Here is a 14,429-nt window from a genome sequence, read left to right as displayed (position 1 = left end):
ATTACTTGTTAATTCGCCAATGCTTTTGGACCCTGCATGCCTCACCTCCTGACACTGGACCGTATAAGGCTATACAGTGAACAGTATAAGAAGTCTTCTGGGAGTGTGAAGGAGAATCCATTAAATGCAGGGTGTAGGCTAGGGCCCTGCACTTTGGGCAAGATAGTCATGGCAAGGATCAGACAGAACACTCATCTGTTCATTAATTTTTATTTATTTGTGTTTTGGGTTTGTTTGTTTGTAGACAGAGTCTTGCCTTGTAGTTTAGGCTGATTTGAACTCACAATGTAGCCCAGCTTGGCCTTGAACTCAAGGCAATCCTCCTGCCTCAGTCTCCCAAGTGCTGGGATTACAAACGTGTGTCACCATGTCTGGCTTTCATTCATTAATTTATTCATTCAACAAATATTTATAAAACTCCTCTGAGGTTTCAAGTACTATGGTAGGTGCTTGGAAATGCAAAGGTGAATGAGAGTTCCCTGTCTTTACTAAATTCACAGTCTAAAACAGGAGCACACACCTCTGATCCCAGCACTTGGGAGGCTGAGGCAAGAGGATTGCCTCCTGTTCAAGGCCAGCCTGACCTACATATGAAGACCTTGCCACAAAAGAAAAAAAAGAAAAAAGTGTAATGACAGAGAGGCAAGTAAACTGACAGTTATAGTAAAGCACTATAATGAGTGCATGCAGAGTGCTACTGCTATTATTTTATAACCTGCCTTGCTTCAAGGAAGATGGCACTCAGAGAGTTGGGGAAAAGTAATCAGAGACTGAAGACTGAAGGGTAAGTAGGAAATAACCAGGGGAAGTGGGGAAAGGAAAGAATGGATAAGGGAGACCAACATGTGCATAGGTACAGAAAAGAGGGGAAACATGGCCTGGTCAGAACTTCACGTGGTTCAGTGTGGATGGAGATTAAAGGGTGAGAGAGGGTGCTGAGGTACAGACTGTTTTTGGGTGTACTGGGGACTGAACCCAGGGTCTCACACATAGTAGGCAAGTGCTGAACCAAGGAGCTACAACCCCTAGGGGCTGGGTCGTTATGTTTGTTTGTGTGTGTGTGTGTGTGTGTGTGTGTGTGTACAATTAGATGTCAATAAATATCTGAAGTCTAGGAGATACTAAAGGGTTTTAAGCAGAGATGCCTGCCCAGGTTTGTGCAGTAGGCAGGCACCCCAGGGGAAGACTTGGAGGATAAATGAAGGCAGGGATCCAGGAGAGAAATGAAGATATCTGCACTAAGCTTGTGTCAGTAGGACAGGGAAAAAGTGGGTAGACATAGGGTCAGCATGTTGTTTAAGACTGGTGGCTGCCATTTTAGGCCAAAGACCATAGATACTTATGATTTCTCCTGGGACAGACAACATGCAGAAAGTACTGCTAAACTGCTGATTCTTCAAAAGTACAGGTGTTCTTTGCTTTCTCAGACTACAAAAACTGGTGGTCTCCATCACACATTACTGTGTCTGGCAGAGTGGGGAACGAAGCCACTTCTCAGATCCCGTTGATCTTGTGCTTATTCCAATGGTCTCTTCTGTGTAGAGGAAGCAAAGGGGAACCCTGTTCAGAAAATAATGGCACTCACAACCAGTAAGTATCCAGCCTCCAACACCAACAGGCCAGGTCCTAAGGGAAGGGCCCATCTTTCTCTCTTTATAGAATGTCTGAAGCTAGGCATGGTGCCAAATGCCTGTAATTGCAAAACTGAGAGTCTGAAGCATTAGGGTCACAAGTTTAAGCCTAGCCTGGGCAACTTAGTGATTTAGCAAGACTGTCTCAAAATAAAAAATGTACAAAGGGCTGGGGATGTGGCTCAGTGAGAAGGCACTGGATTCAATACCTGGTATGAAAAAAAAAGTTCAATCCAAAGGACCAAGAGAGTTCAGTTCAAGTCCTTCTTGTGCAGAAGAGGAAGCTGAAACTCCAAAGCGATAGACTTTAACAAGGACAGAAATGGAGATTAGCAGAAGCAGCCAAGAGCATGAGTTTCCCAACTCTTGGAGGTCCTGCAGTTCAGTGGAGATTCTTGAGGAAATGTAGTACATCTCTCAGCTCACCCCAACAGGTGCTGTCTGTTGACACTAGTGTTCATACTGTCCCACATTTGATCTTCCCTCCTCAGCCACAAACTTTCACTTCTATTATTCTGTCCCAATACATACATAAACCACCAAAACATCTTCAGAATGGTGTGTGTTCCAATTTCATCTCTGGCACGATGAACTTTATAGTTCTCAAACTCTTGGTTTCGAAGTGAGTGTCGTGAAGAGTAAGGTGGGCAGGCAGAGTCCCCTCCCTCAGACTCATGCTGCATCTGAGAGCAGGGAGTCTCCTGGGGAAATGCCCATGGTCTCCCTCCACTGCTCTGCCACATCTGTCAAGGCCTGAATCCTCCCCTCCCTGCTCCCTGTTCCCAGCCCCACACCCTGGGCAGGAACAGAAGCTGAGAAGGTGCTTCCTTAGCTCTTTCCTCTGCCTTGGTTAGTGCTAGCACAGCCCACCACGTCAACACAGTTATTCTTCTTTTAGAACCATGGTGTTTGTATTTAGGGTAAAATTCCATTTTCCCTTATCACCATACTGGGCTTTTCTGGCTTTCAGAGAATAGGCTCCCTTCAAAGATCTTGGCTTGTTTTCTCCCAGGCAGTGAGTCATAGTGACAAATTTTATCTCCTGTGACACAGCATGGTCAGCTCCTTCCAACTCCCAAAATGATCGATTGTGTCCCTTTTACCTTTATATTCACTTGCACAAATTTTACTTATTTATTGATTGGCCAAATCATCATGTCCATCTTCACCAAACTGTAGTACAAGCAGCATGTGACTGAGGGCGGCCCTGTGCAGGACCACATTCAAGTTCCTGGTGTGGGGCTGGAGGGGGAGCTCACAGTGCTTGCCTAGCATGCAGGATGCCCTGGCCTCAGTCCCCAACAGAAGCGGGTGTGGGGGGGGGGGCCAGGAAAGAAGACAGGAGCAGGGAGGCAGGAAGTCAAAGAAAGTTCCCTGTTCATCAGAAGTTCCACATCTCCAAAGAAGTGGGGTTATCATGCTAAAGAATTTGAAAATATGATGGCTGACAACTCGCATGTCCCACATGGCTGCAGCTGCAAGGTCAAACACATCCCTAAGCACAGCCCACTGGACAAACTGTGGGCCGGGCACTCACCAGGGCTTCCATTATGGTCCCCTCCTTACTAGTGCCCACCAATAAATCTTACTTCCTGCCTAAAAATAAAGAGGTACAACACCTCACTATGTCCTCCTGCCTTCCCATTCCTGCTTTAACCTTCTCCATAGTGCAGCTATCGCCATCTGACATATGTTCACTTGTGCTCCTCCACTAGAACATGAACTTTAGGGGAGCAGGGACTTTTTTATTTTGCTTAGTGTTGTATCCCCAGACCCAGCTTCACACATATTAGCTGTTCAATAAATGTTGAACAAATTGGTGAATGGATAATTGGTTTGTCCTACTTTCTCTCTGGGGCCTACCACTTCCCTCTCCAACTATAACCATGTCTTCCCATTGGCTTAACAGCTAAGGGATCAGATGACCATATATTTTCTATCAGTTCCAGAAGTGAACTTCACCAGAGTGGCAGTGGTTAGTTCTCCATCTCCGATTCTCCAGCTACTGTCATTGACATCCATTCTGCAAATCCTGCTCCCCTTCTGTGGTACCATCTCTTAACCTCCCACAGCAATCTCACCTTCCTCTGAATCCAGAGAACCGGATGCATGGATCTCTCACCTAGACTGTAGCACTTTTTGCCTTGTGCCGATAATGTAATTTTTCTAAATGTAATTGCAGTAAGGCCAGTGGTAGACAACGGTTAGTATTTCCTGAAATACCTAGGCCTTCATTTATTTGCCTTATCCTAGGAGTTTCTCTATTCCACACTCTGGAAAAGTTCAAGATTTGAATGTGGGGTGTCTGGCTCTGTTGCCTTCTTGTGCTTCCACACACAGATCAGCAATGTGTACGGGCTGCTGTTCTCACAACCTAATGCAGAGAACACAGTGGCCCTGAGGGGTGCAGGGAATCCAAATTATACAGGTACCACATCTCTGTCGTTCACGCTGCTGACTGGCAAATGAGCAATGGTCTGTAGAAGCAGCAGGTGCAGAAGTGACTCCCGCCAGATGGTGCTTAACAAAAGATCCATGTGTGATACAAGGAGAGCTTCCATTAACCCATCCATGACAAGGAAAGTGGGGGAGGGTTGCCTCCCCAGTCTTTTAGGGCTTCTACCTTAAATGCTCTCCAACACCTGTCATGGATGCAGCATTCCTGATTATAAATGGCAGGCCAAAAGAAAACATAGAAAGGAAGATGCTGAGTGAGTTGCGTTCACTCACACCCTCTAGGATGGTCCTGAGCATCTCAGATCTTAAAGGTGTGACCAGGTGCTTCCTCTCTCTTGCCAGAGACCTACTAAGTAGTCTCCACTGGCACAGCTCCACCACATCTATGCTGTGGGATGAGGTGAGCTATGTAAACCTGCTGAACTGGTTTCCTCATCTCCACAAAGAGGGGATGATTCCACCGAGCTCACAGCACCCTTATGGAACCAAATGAAATCACTTGTGTGAAAAGCTCAGTCCCTGACCATGCTATGTAGCACTGCCTTTTCCTTTCAGGAGACGTCCTGCCCTGTTGCCTCTGCTGGACCAGCCTCATATAAGCTACTGGAGACTTGCTTGACTCCAGGGATCAGGCCATGCCTGAACTGAGGACTTGGCCATAGCAACGCTATACCAGGTGAAAGATTCTGGTGAAGGGCAGCAAAAGGAAAGAGCTGAAGGGTACCCCAAGGCTGCATGCACCCTTGACCGGGTTCTTAGTGACAAAGTTATGTGGGGGTAAGGTAGAGAAAACTCTTGGTAACCACTCTTCTCTGCAGTTTGATCAGGCTCTAGATTCAGCTATTCAAATCACAGATTAACCCTTTGCCATCTTTTCTTCCTTTGTTTTTTAAAACCACTTTTTCTTTCACCATGGAGCTCATCCTAAGAAAAGGGAAGCGTCATCTATGATTAGCCAGACATGGAAACACACAAAGCCTTCTGTTTTAAAGACTACTCTGGGATTAATGGCCTTACAGATGGCCTCTTCGGATCAGAAAATAGAAAAGGAATTACAGTAACGCACGAATACTGAACATGGGCCATGTGCTCCGGCTGCCAAGCCTGGGAGGTGACGGTGCAATGAGGGGTTCACAAAGAGGAAACTAGGCCTCAGAGAGGAAGGGCCTGATCGAGGAAACAGCAAGTGACGGTCTGGAGTCACTCACACCAGGTCCAGGGGGCTGATCCTCCTTTTCCCACCGGAGGCGGGAGGAGGACGAGCGCCAGACTGGGAGGGGCTCGCGGCAGCGACTCCTCCCGCAGCGCCACGCGGTCTAGGGCTTTGCTGCTACCCCGACCCAGGCGCCCCGAACCCTCTCCGGTGCCCCGAGGACTCGCAGGCTACAATCTCGACGTGGGTCCCCGCACAAGGCCGCCAGGGTGCCAGGAGGTCGGTGCCCAGCGGGTCAACGATCGACCTCCGCAGAGCCTCACGCCGAGCCGCCGCGCGCCCGCTTCGTCAGCACCTTAAAAGTCGCTTGGCTGGGGCTCGGTTTTGTGGGGGTCACGGACGGCGGCGGCGGTCAGGCCTGGCCGGACCAGCGAGGGGACTACCGCCCCTTCCCCTCCCCCTCGTCGCCACCTTTCCGCTTCGCGCTTGCGCGCACACCACAGAATTCGCCACGTCCGCAGCCCCGCCCTCGCGAGCCACGCGGGGATCCCCGGTGACGTAATCACCCTTCTCGCTCGCATTCCCGCGCTCTCCAGAAAAAACGCAAAAGTGGTGACGTGTCCGGGGCGCCAGTGCGGCTGCGCAGGAGAGGTCGCCAACTGAACGTCCTGCGGCGCCGCCTGGTGGAAGAAAAGCCGTCAACGACCGGAAGTCGTTGTGCTTGCGGGAGGAGAACGTGACTTACATCATCTCGCGGCGGCGAGCGGGTGGCTGCCTCGTGACCAACCCCCATCCTGGTACCTCCAGCTCCTCTTTCTTCTGCTCCCAGCATAGTGTAGCTTAATTTCAGACACGTGTTTTCGAACTTATGGAAATACTGTAATGTACATTATAGAAAATTTGAGAAGAGGAAAAGATGGGAAGAAAATATCAACATCCCCAATCTTTAACCATCTTTTCTCCCAGTTTTTTTTTACACAAGTGTGGACAACAGTAGTATTAAGTACAAAGATTCCGAAAAATGGACAGAAAGCACTGACTTTACTATTCGTATATTTACGTGTTAAGTAACTTCCTCAGGGTCACTCTTAGTAAAACGGTGGCCTGGGGTTTCAAACCTACGCTTTAAGATCTGAACTTTAAAATGCAGGGATAGAGGAAGACACTGAAGTGATGCTAGGGGGAAAAACAGGCAGGAAATATACAGGGCTACGGAATCCACTTTCCTCTTTAGGAACCCATGAGCTGGAAGTAGTTAAAAGAAATTAAGCTGGAGACATCGTCCTAGAGCAGCTTCTTGGATAGAGTGGCTTTGAAACATTCAGCCAGGCATGGTGGACATGCTTGTAATCCCAGCACAGGGATGCTGAGGAAAGAGGATCACCAGTTCGGGGCTAGTCAGGGCTACACAGCAAAACCTTGTTTTAAAAAAATGACAGCGATAGATTGGGGGAGGGGAGAGGAAAGAAGAAATCTGTCTTGAAACATTTCTAGTGCCCTTGCTTCATGCGGGGTCCTCAAGTTCCTGACCTTGTCAGTGAAAGGTGGAAGGGAAGTTATGTATGGATCAGGTCAGGCATTGACGTTATTACTCAGTGCATTGTGTAGTCCAGGATTTTGTGCATGACTTGGGAACAACTGAAGATAAATATGCAGAACCATGGGCCCCACCTTAGAACTTCTGAAACAGAACATGAGTTTCTACTAGATCCGTAGGTGATTCCTACAAGTTAAATTTTGTGTTATTGTAAAGCAAGTCATCTTGTGAATGCCATACTTCCAGGCACCTCAGCTGTTCTGTGAATGAAGCCCCAGAGACAGAAATGGGCCACGTAGCCCCTGGCAACAAGACTAAGGCCCAGCTCCACCCTATTGTGGTTGGCCAGCCCTATTTCAGTATTCATGAACAGTCATTCATTTTGTTTTTGCCTAAGCTGGATAGAGCTAGGTTTCTATCACTTGCAATTCAAAGAAAACCAAAAGCCTAATTCATACGGGTTTTTTTGCTTCTTGGCGCTCTAGGACAGTGAACTATAAGACATTTATGTCAAAGCAACATGATATAAGAAGAAATAATATGTACTATGGAGTAAATTTTTTTTTGAGTAAACATTTTAATGCTGTTTCCAGCAAGATATATAACCTCGGAGAAGCCATTTATTTAACTATAAATGAAGATGTAATGCCTAAACTCAAAATAATGAAGATTCAATGGGAAAAAAAGATGAACTGAATAATGTAAGTGCCTGGCACATGGTAGACATGTAGAAATGTTAATTACCTTTGTGACATTCTGTGATTATGAACCCAGAAATAGGAAAGAGGTTTTACTAGCTGTAAACTTTTTGAAAAATAAAGATGGAAATAAATATAAAGCTAATAAGCAAAATAATAATAAAGCTAATAAACAATTACAAGCATTAGCTTCAAATGTTAATAATCCCTCGACCACCCAGACCTCTTTTTCAAGTAAATTTCCCAAAAGTTTTATAATTTTATAATCAGGCCAGCATGAACTATCATTTGGAAAAACTAGTGACACTGTGCTTTATTTGAGAACAGAATAAAGAGCATGGCCAGAGCAAGGATGGTCCTTTACATTCTGTCCTAACCAGAGAATTATTAACTTTCCAACACTATTAGTGTAAGGCTGAGTGCTGCTAACTTCTGAAAGAATTAGAAAAACGCTGAAATAAACTTTAAAGCAAGTGAGCCAGATTTTTCTTCCTTTTAAAACTCTAGCCAGAAATCCTACCCAATTTATAATGAAGACTGTATACAGCAGCACTGAAAAGGCTATTTATAAGAATTTTTCCTCAATAAAACCCACTTGAATTCTCTGAGAAATGGAATCTTAGCTAAGAACAATTCACTAAGGAATAGGACCATCTGGTATTTGAAGTGGTCAGGGTTGGGGATGTGCAAATTTAGCAGCAAAATACTCTTGTCTCAAGGGAAAGTGATAGTGGTCAGAGGGGCCAGTTCCAGTGGCTGGTCCAGGGGGGGCCTCTGGTCTTGGTAGTCTGCCACATGCCCGTTCCGGTGGTGACCGTACTCAAATTTGATCCGAAGCTCACCAATCTTGGATTGGGGAAGGATATCAGGGATCCACTCAATGATGAAAGGCGTTGGCTCCTTTTGATCTGGGGAAGTATTGCCTAAAGAAGGGCAGGGTGGAAAGGGAATGTTAATTAGTACATTCCAGGAAGGTCATGGGCATTCCTAATAACAGGAAGTGTTTTGAATTGGACCAGAGTGTCCTTGGCCTTGATTATCAGGCTGAGTAGGTTTTACATATTCAGTGTGATTGGAACATAAAATTCCCTGATCATTACGAAATTAATATATAGTGCAGAGTGATGATGTACACCTGTAATCCTAGCACTCTAGGAAGCTGAGGCAGGAGGACTGCAAGTTCAAGCCCAGGCTGAGCAACTCAGACAGACTCTGTCTCAAAAAAAAAAATAAGAAAGGCTGGGGGAATCTAGCTCAGTATGAAGGTCCTGGGTCACAAAAGAAAAGATATAATGGGCCAGGGATTTAGCTCAGTGGTTCCACCGCCTGCCTTGCAAGCTCAAGGGCCCAAGTTCGATCCCTGGTACCAAAAAAAAAAAGATATATAATATTTAATGACTTTAGATCTTTCTTACTGATGTTGATGGTTAGAATAACAGTTTGATGGGAGATATGAAATGAAAAAAATTTAGATTCAGTAATTACTGAAGAATTTCAGGAAAAAAGTAAAATTTAAAGATATGTAAATAGGAAAAAAAGGATGGAGGAGAAAAACACTAATTATGTATATAGTATACTTTCTTCTCAGTATCACTTCTGATTTCATATATACATATATATATTTAAACGTCACTACCTATTCTCCCTCCATTTTATTCCCACGTCACCTTCTCTAAATCCCTACCACCTACTTTGTTTTGTTTTGGTTTTGGTAACGGGGATCAAACTCCGGACCTTGCGCTTGCCAGGCAGGCGGTTGGAACCACTGAGCTACATCCCCAGCCCCATCCACTTCTTTTGGTTGTTTCCTTCTCCCAGTGACCAAGACTATTTACATGATGAGAAACAAAGCTTCTGCCCACCCCAGACTAACAATCTGTGTGGACCGGTGTGTTTCAGTCTGTTTGGTTTTTTCTAGCCACAGAATATAAATGTTAGGCAACATCTAGTTCTTGTCAAAAACATAGCTTCCACTTCAAATTATATCTAGCTGAGAACCCTCCATGGAGCAGCCACTAACTTTTCACTTAAATATCAATGAAAATGCTGAAGACTCATGAGAATGTCCACTTCACTGGCAGCACCTGGCAGTAAAGGTGCTTTAAAGGTGGAGATGGATGGTGAGGAAAGAAGTCTACCCAGGTGGCTGCTATCACATGGCCCAGCTTTCCTTCACAAAGGGAGGCTGCATGGAGAAAAGTAGGAAGACACCTTGTCCCTTACATGTTGCTCTGGCTAGAACTTGCACAAATTAGAAAATAAACAGCACTTCAATCCTCGGCACCAAAAAAAAAAAAAAAAAAGAGAAAATAAACAGCATGATTTGCTGCCTTTTAGAAAGTATAACCCACATCCTTCCATCCATTCAGACGTGTCATGTACATGCACCAACTCCCCATGATGAATGTGATCATTGTGTACTGCAAATATGCATTAATAAACATAAAAAATTGAAAAATATATACATTACCTTAAAAAAATATGAAGACAGTTATGCACAGGAAACAATCCACAGAAAACAAAAGACCAATTATATCACTTATAATAAATATAAAGGAGATAAATTTTTTTTTTGGTACCAGAGATTGAACTCGGGTCCTTGCGCTTGTGCAGCAGGCAGGGAAACCACTGAGCTAAATCTCCAGCCCAAGGAGATAAACTATTAAAACTATATATAATACATATATATATATATAAAATAAAGTGTTTAAATACAAAAATCTGTCCATAAGTTGGATATACTAACAATATTGCATAAAATGCTTAAAAAGCTTTTTTTTTTGGTACCAGGGATTGAACTTGGGTCCTTACACTTTCGAGGCGGGCAGTGGAACCACTGAGCTAAATCCCTGGCCCCATTTTAAAAGCCATGAAGGGCCGGGGGATTTAGCTCAGTGGTTCTGCTGCCTGCCTTGCAAGCGCAAGGACCTGAGTTTGATCCCAGGTACCAATAAATAAATAAATAAATAAAAGCCATGAAAATAAAACAATTTTATGAATTAGGAAAAATTCTGAGAGGAGAAATTATTGCACACAAAAGCAGAAAATAACTTAAATAGCTAGGCATGGTGGCACATGCCTGTACTCCCAGCAGTCAAAAGGCTGAGACAGGAGGATTGCTGTGAGTTCAAGATAAGCTTGGGCTACACAGTGAGTTCAAGGCCAATTTGAACTACATAGTGAGACCCTGCCTCAAAAAACAAAACAAAACAAAATGCATACACACACACACACACACACACACACACACACACAAAATCTTAAATAGATACTTAGAATAATTGCCAGTTCTCTGAGTTGGGAAAAAAAATAGACAAATTTCAACCAGAATGCAAAACTACAGATTTGGAAAATCTGCAGTTTTAAAAGTCATGACAAAAAAATAAATAAATAAATAAATAAATAATAAAAGTCATGACATTATCATCTATACTCAAACATAAAAATGTACAAAACTTAAATCTGGAATGAAAATACATGAATTTTGGAAATATATAAATTAAATAAACTTAAGATAGAAACTATGAATATAAATTGAGTAAGTTTTTAAGAGAAATCCCTGAAAAGGTTAGATTCAGAGAATAAATTATTTCAAATAGTCAAGGAACAGATATTTTTTAAACTATTTGATTTGATCTAATGTTTCCCAAAATAATTTTCTATACAACTGTTACCAAACCCAAAAACACAGCCTCCAATAAAGTTAGGAAGAGACAAATCAAAACTCTTAAAAAGTTGGGTTGGTAATGTAACTCAGTGGTAGAGCACTTGCTTAGCATGTACCAGGCCCTGATTCAATCCCCAGTACTGAAAATAATGCATATATTGAAAGAAAAAAGAACCAAGCAGGATTTATTCCAGAAATATAAAATTATACCCAGAAATATAAAATTACACTACATCAAAAATATAATATAGCTACAAATATATTCGGAAGAACCTGACAAAGTAACTATAAATTCTCAGTTTCTCCTAGAATAATAAATGCACAATTACAGAAAGGAGGGGCCTGCTACATAGGTTACAAAGCTAAAGTAACCAAAACTATGAGTGACTGATAACGCAAGAAAAAAAAAAAAGAAAGAAAAAGGAGGGCCGGGGATTTAGCTCAGTGGTTTCACTGCCTGCTGTGCAAGCACAAGGACCTGAGTTCGATCCCCAGTACCAAAAAAAAACAAGAAAGAAAAAGGGAAAACACCAACTATGGCTGGCATTCAATCATTCACTCAATTCTTTACTTAGTACCCATTATAATCAAACACCAAGCCATCTTGGGGTGCAGTAATGAACCAGAGTGGCACAGTTCACTGCCCTTTAAGGGATTACAACCTAATCAGTGGAAAGGGACATGAATCCTAATGGTTAGGAGTGCAGGCTCTGGAGTCCAGAACTGCCTAGGGTTGAAACAGCCTCAGCACTTACTAGCTGTGGCTTGCTGTACTTAACCTCACCTCAGTTTCTTCTTCTGTAAATGGGGATCACAGAGTCTACCTCTCAGTGGGTAGATAAGTAATTAATGCATGTAATTAGTACATGTAAACCATTTAAAATAATACCTTGCACAAAGTAGTTAATCCTTAAGCACTGGTTGTTATAGTTGTCATTATAAACTTAGTACATAAGGCAGGCATAATGCTGCATACCTGTAATTCCAGCACACTGTGAGACTGAGGCAGGAGAATCAAAAGCTAAAGCCCAGAATGAGCAACTTAGCAACTTAATAAGTCCTTGTCTCAAAACAAAAAAATGAAAAAAGGCTACGGATGTAACTTGGTTAAAAGGTCCTGGGTTAAATCCCCAGTGCTGAAAAATTGTTATTATTTTTTGAGACAGGGTCTTGCTATGTAATTCAGGCTGGCCTTGATTTCACTACGTAACCCCAACTGGCCCGAAACTGCTACAATCCTCTTACCTTAGCCTCCCGAATTGCTGAGGTTATAGGTGTGTGTCCCTATACCCAGCAGAACCCAGGACCTTGCACATGCTGGAGAAGTGCTCTACCACTGAGCTATACCTCCAGTCCAGTTAACCCTCATTAATAATGAGGGAAATGCAAATGAAGAAAACATCTTTTGCCTATCATATTAACAAAAATTCAAAAAAGAGGAACTCTTTTATACTCAGCTAGCAATGTAAGTTTTATGATATTACAGTGCTTCTAGGGAGCAGTTTGACCAAAAAAAGTCTTAAAAATTATATAACCTCTGACCTTCTAATTTCACCTTTAGGAATTTATCCCAAAGAATATCTTCAGTACAGAAATAATTGATATAAAAGGCTTATGTAAGAGGAAGCTAATTATAGCACTGTTTTAACTAAAAGCAAAAAGTTTAAGACAGATTATAGTGTGGCACTCCAAAATGAATGAATTTTATTAAGCTGTTAAAAAATAAAACAAAGGGGCTGGAGATCTAGCTCAGTGGTTGCGGCGCCTGCCTTGCAAGTGCAAGGACTGGAGTTCGATCCCCAGTACCAAAAAAAATAAAATAAAATAAAAATAAAAATAAAATAAAAATAAAACAATGTAGACTGTGGATATAGCTCAGTGGTAAAGTGTGTTTAGCATATGCAAGGCCTTGAGTTCGATCCCCAGCACCACATAAAACAAAATGAAACAAAACAGTAAGTTATTCACAGTTGTGTTATTCACCCAAGTGTTCATCCACAGATGAATGGATAAACAGAAAAGTGGTATGTACAGACAAGGGAATGTAATTCAGCTTTAAAAAGAGAAGAAATTTTGACATGTTCTATAGCATGGATGAACCTAAGCAAGTAAACCACATTGCAAAAGGACAAGTATTATATGATTCCACTTATATGAGGTGCTGAGAGCAGCCAAATTCATAGGTAGAAGTAGAATGGTGGTTGCCAGGGGCTGGAGCAAGGCAAGTGTGGGAAGTTGTTGCTTAATGGATATAAGGTTGCAGCTGAGGATGATGAAAATGTTCTGCAGGTCAGTGGTGGTGATGGTTATGTAATGATGTCAGTGTCCTAGAGAACAGTACACTTAAAAGCAGTTAAAATAGTATATTTTCTGCTATGACAGCTTACAACAATAAAAAAAGTTTTAAAAAATAATGTTGAAGATAGACATGGAAAGCGGTACTGCTGTACTGTTAAGTGAAAAAACCAGCAGAGATATGATCCTGTGTTTTGAGAACTCTTTTGATGCACAGAAAAGAGTAAAAGGGTAAATAACTAAATCTTAACAGTGGTTAAAAAAAAAAAATCTTAACAGTGGTGTATAATCTATGTGGTGGGTAGATTACAGGTGGCTTTAATTTTTGTCTTTTGCACTCCATCTTGAAATCTGATTTCTCCACAGTGAATACATATTATTTCTATAATTTTATTTTGAAAGCACAACTGCTTTTATAAAATGAATGTGTCTCCTTGGATTAGGGTCAAGATCCAAAGCCTCACAGTGCAATGAGCAGAACTGGCCCTCAAAGTAAGATGGGGTATTGAAATTCACTTACCAACTTTGAGGAAAGTTTTTAGCTCCAAGGGTCGCAGCACTGGTTGCTTTTCTATGCGGCCATAGGTTTCTGCTATGCTCTCTACTTCCACTTTAGGGCATTTAAAAAGCTCATAAGTCCCATCTCGGTTCTGGATAAAACTACGGGTAATTTCCAAGGGCATCTGGACACCAAGAAAACAACAACAAAAGAAGATGAAACAGGGAAAACTTTCAAAGTAGACAAATATTTGGATGGCAATAGGTGTTTTCTTTTCCCTTCTTTCTTGTTAAGTGCACTTAAGTTAATGAAAACTTTCTTCTGTACTTCCAAGCAAATCCTGTCAACAACTCTGCTGTTTCTCCCTTTCATGGCTTTCCTTAATCTGAACTCCAGCCAAACCTGAACCAACTGAACTTGTTAGATTTTCACAGCTTGTACCTGTGCAACCAGTACAGACCTGCTCTACAGTCAGTCTGATTCCTTCCCTGA

The 14,429-nt window shown here is 42.5% G+C and overlaps 1 protein-coding gene across 6 annotated transcripts in view; it reads right to left on the bottom strand.

Annotated features, from left to right (window-relative positions):
* Nucleotides 1–7,760: 7,760 nt before the first annotated feature.
* Nucleotides 7,761–14,429, bottom strand: part of CUNH2orf42 (chromosome unknown C2orf42 homolog) — a 38,438-nt gene continuing 31,769 nt past the window's right edge. For all 6 annotated transcript variants that reach the window (XM_087215942.1, XM_087215946.1, XM_087215944.1 and 3 more), the window contains 2 exons: nt 13,959–14,121; nt 7,761–8,399 (listed from right to left, as the gene is read on the bottom strand). In XM_087215942.1, the coding sequence (XP_087072068.1) occupies nt 8,191–8,399; nt 13,959–14,121 (372 nt within the window). In that variant the 3' untranslated portion in view covers nt 7,761–8,190. The remainder of the gene's footprint in view (nt 8,400–13,958; nt 14,122–14,429) is intronic.

Source organism: Heterocephalus glaber, unplaced genomic scaffold, assembly GCF_053883595.1.
Source record: "Heterocephalus glaber isolate CG9 unplaced genomic scaffold, H.glaber_assembly_v1.0 deba00001456, whole genome shotgun sequence".
Lineage (NCBI taxonomy): Eukaryota > Metazoa > Chordata > Mammalia > Rodentia > Bathyergidae > Heterocephalus > Heterocephalus glaber.
This window is presented reverse-complemented; position numbering and strand designations above follow the sequence as displayed.